The sequence below is a fragment of the Rhineura floridana genome, chromosome 11 (assembly GCF_030035675.1).
Source record: "Rhineura floridana isolate rRhiFlo1 chromosome 11, rRhiFlo1.hap2, whole genome shotgun sequence".
NCBI lineage: Eukaryota > Metazoa > Chordata > Lepidosauria > Squamata > Rhineuridae > Rhineura > Rhineura floridana.
In genome coordinates this window covers 12,848,995-12,851,078 of record NC_084490.1, presented here as the reverse complement: position 1 = coordinate 12,851,078, position 2,084 = coordinate 12,848,995, and the positions used below count along the sequence as shown (strand labels likewise).

At 46.4% G+C, this 2,084-nt stretch overlaps 1 protein-coding gene across 1 annotated transcript; it reads right to left on the bottom strand.

Annotated features, from left to right (window-relative positions):
- Nucleotides 1-372: 372 nt before the first annotated feature.
- LOC133367426 (olfactory receptor 11G2-like) lies at nucleotides 373-1,308 on the bottom strand. The gene has a single exon (XM_061591531.1). It carries the CDS (start codon nucleotides 1,306-1,308, stop codon nucleotides 373-375), a length of 936 nt encoding a protein of 311 aa, XP_061447515.1.
- Between the last annotated feature and the right edge of the window lie 776 nt (nucleotides 1,309-2,084).

The window sequence follows — 2,084 nt, the reverse complement described above, 5'->3', positions numbered from 1 at the left end:
AGCTGGGATACACATACCAAAGTAACCAAGGCTGAACAGTTTGTATCGAATGGTGGCAGTGGCAGATCGGAGGAAAGTGTATCCAGACCCACAGAGAAACCCAGGGCTGTATGCTTCAGAGTCAAGGGGCTGCAGGGGGGTTTCCAAATTACCTATACCCATTGACACAAGGTATTGGAATAGCCAGGCAGAGACTAGGCACAGTCTATTGGCTAAAAGGGTTACAGAGTGTCGGGTGGTGCTGCATAGCAGTGGGATCTTTTGAGATCGGTGCTAGTGCTGTAAAGGGTAAAAATAAACCTGACGATCCTGTCTGCTGGTAGCCACAAGTGAGAGTGTCACAGGTGGTGCTGGGGAAGGACGTCACAGCCCTCAACATCCTCGAAGCAATGTCCTCTTTAGTGCAGCCATCATCTCTTTGTTTCGCAAGCTGTAGATGAGTGGGTTCAGAAGAGGGGTCACCATGGAGTAGAAGACAGTCACCACTTTATTACTTCCGCCAGAAGATCCTGGAATGACATAGGTGACCATGATGGAGCCATAAAATAAACTGAACACAGCCAGGTGAGAGGTGCAAGTGGAAAATGCCTTGCGACGACCGGCAGCAGAGGGGAGCTTTAGGACTGTCTGCAGAACTGTGCCATAGGAGGTCACAATGAAGAGGAAGGTTGCAAAAATGATGAGAGAAGTGAGGCCATAGAAGGCCATCTGTATGAGGGGTGCTGGGCTGCAGGAGGCAGCTAGAAGAGGGGCTGGGTCACAGATAAAGTGATCTAGGATGTTGGGGCCACAAAACGGGAGCTGGGAAATGAGGATGATGGGCACAAGAAACCACAAGAAACCGGAGACCCAGCAGCAAGCCGATAAAGTGCAGCAAAATTGGGGGGACATGAGCATTGGATAGCGAAGCGGGTGGCAGATGGCCAAGTACCGGTCTAAGGCCATGCTGGAGAGGCAAAGGCACTCAGTTGCCCCCATGGAGAAGAAGAAATAGAACTGGAAGAAGCAGTCACGGAAAGAGATGACCCCTGGTGGTGAGGCCACATCAATGAGCGTCCGAGGTACTGTAGAGGTGACGTAGCACATCTCCAGCCCGGAGAAGTTGCCCAGCAGGATGTACATGGGGAGGCGGGACAAATGGGTGTCTCTGAGCACTGCCCAGATGATGCACAGGTTCCCCAGTATTGTGAAAGCATAACTGGTTGAGAGAAAGGAGCACAGGACCAAGCGCAAAGCAGGTGATAAAGAAGGGAAGCCCAGGAGGACAAACTCAGTCACTTTGTGGCCGGTGATGTTGGCGAGATCCATTTGTCATTCCTGTAGAAGCAAAGAATCATTTTGAAGAACAGGTTACTGAATGCTTCTGAATTATTTCACCATTGCTTTATGGCCACTGCTTTAAATAGTGAGTTGTGTTTATGAGTGAATCTTTGCAAGACCACAGGCAGAACTTCACAAATTCAACTGCATCAACATAACTGAATGGTGAAAAACAAGCAAACCAGTAATGCTTCAATTCTATAACAAGATTACTAAACCTTGTAGTAATTTAGTAACTACACACCATACATTTGTAGTAATTAATTTGAATTTACCCTTTCTATGGAAAAACCAAAAAAGTAATAAAATTGCATATCTCAGTTATTATTATTATGTAGGCCAAGCTTATTTTCTAATCTGCTGTGATGGAGCGCCCCCACCCCCAAATTCCCATCCCCTTCGCTTAGGGCCTTCACTTCAAAAATGTTTCATCTAAATTTCTTCCCATACTTTGGAGTTCCAAATTACCTGGTCTTCTTTCCCAAGTTGGATCAATGCATTCAAAATTCCCCACTGATCTAACTAGAAAAAAAAAGTTCAAAGCTAGTATGAAGCCCTGTGTATCACAATGTGTTTTACCTTCCAGTTCATCTTGAAAACCGGGGATGCTTCCAGACAGGTGTTTATTGTGGGATCCATGGTGCTCATGCTAGCAAGGGTTTTTTTTGCAGCATCCCTCTCTAGGATACATACCTTAACACAGTGAGGGGGTTTGAGAGTATTGAAGAAGCTGAAAGCAATGCCGTCAGGAGTTTAGACCAAGA

What these genes read in the sequence shown, in the direction of transcription:
- LOC133367426 (XM_061591531.1), bottom strand. Translation starts at nt 1,308, where the DNA reads ATGGATCTCGCCAACATCACCGGCCACAAAGTGACTGAGTTTGTCCTC.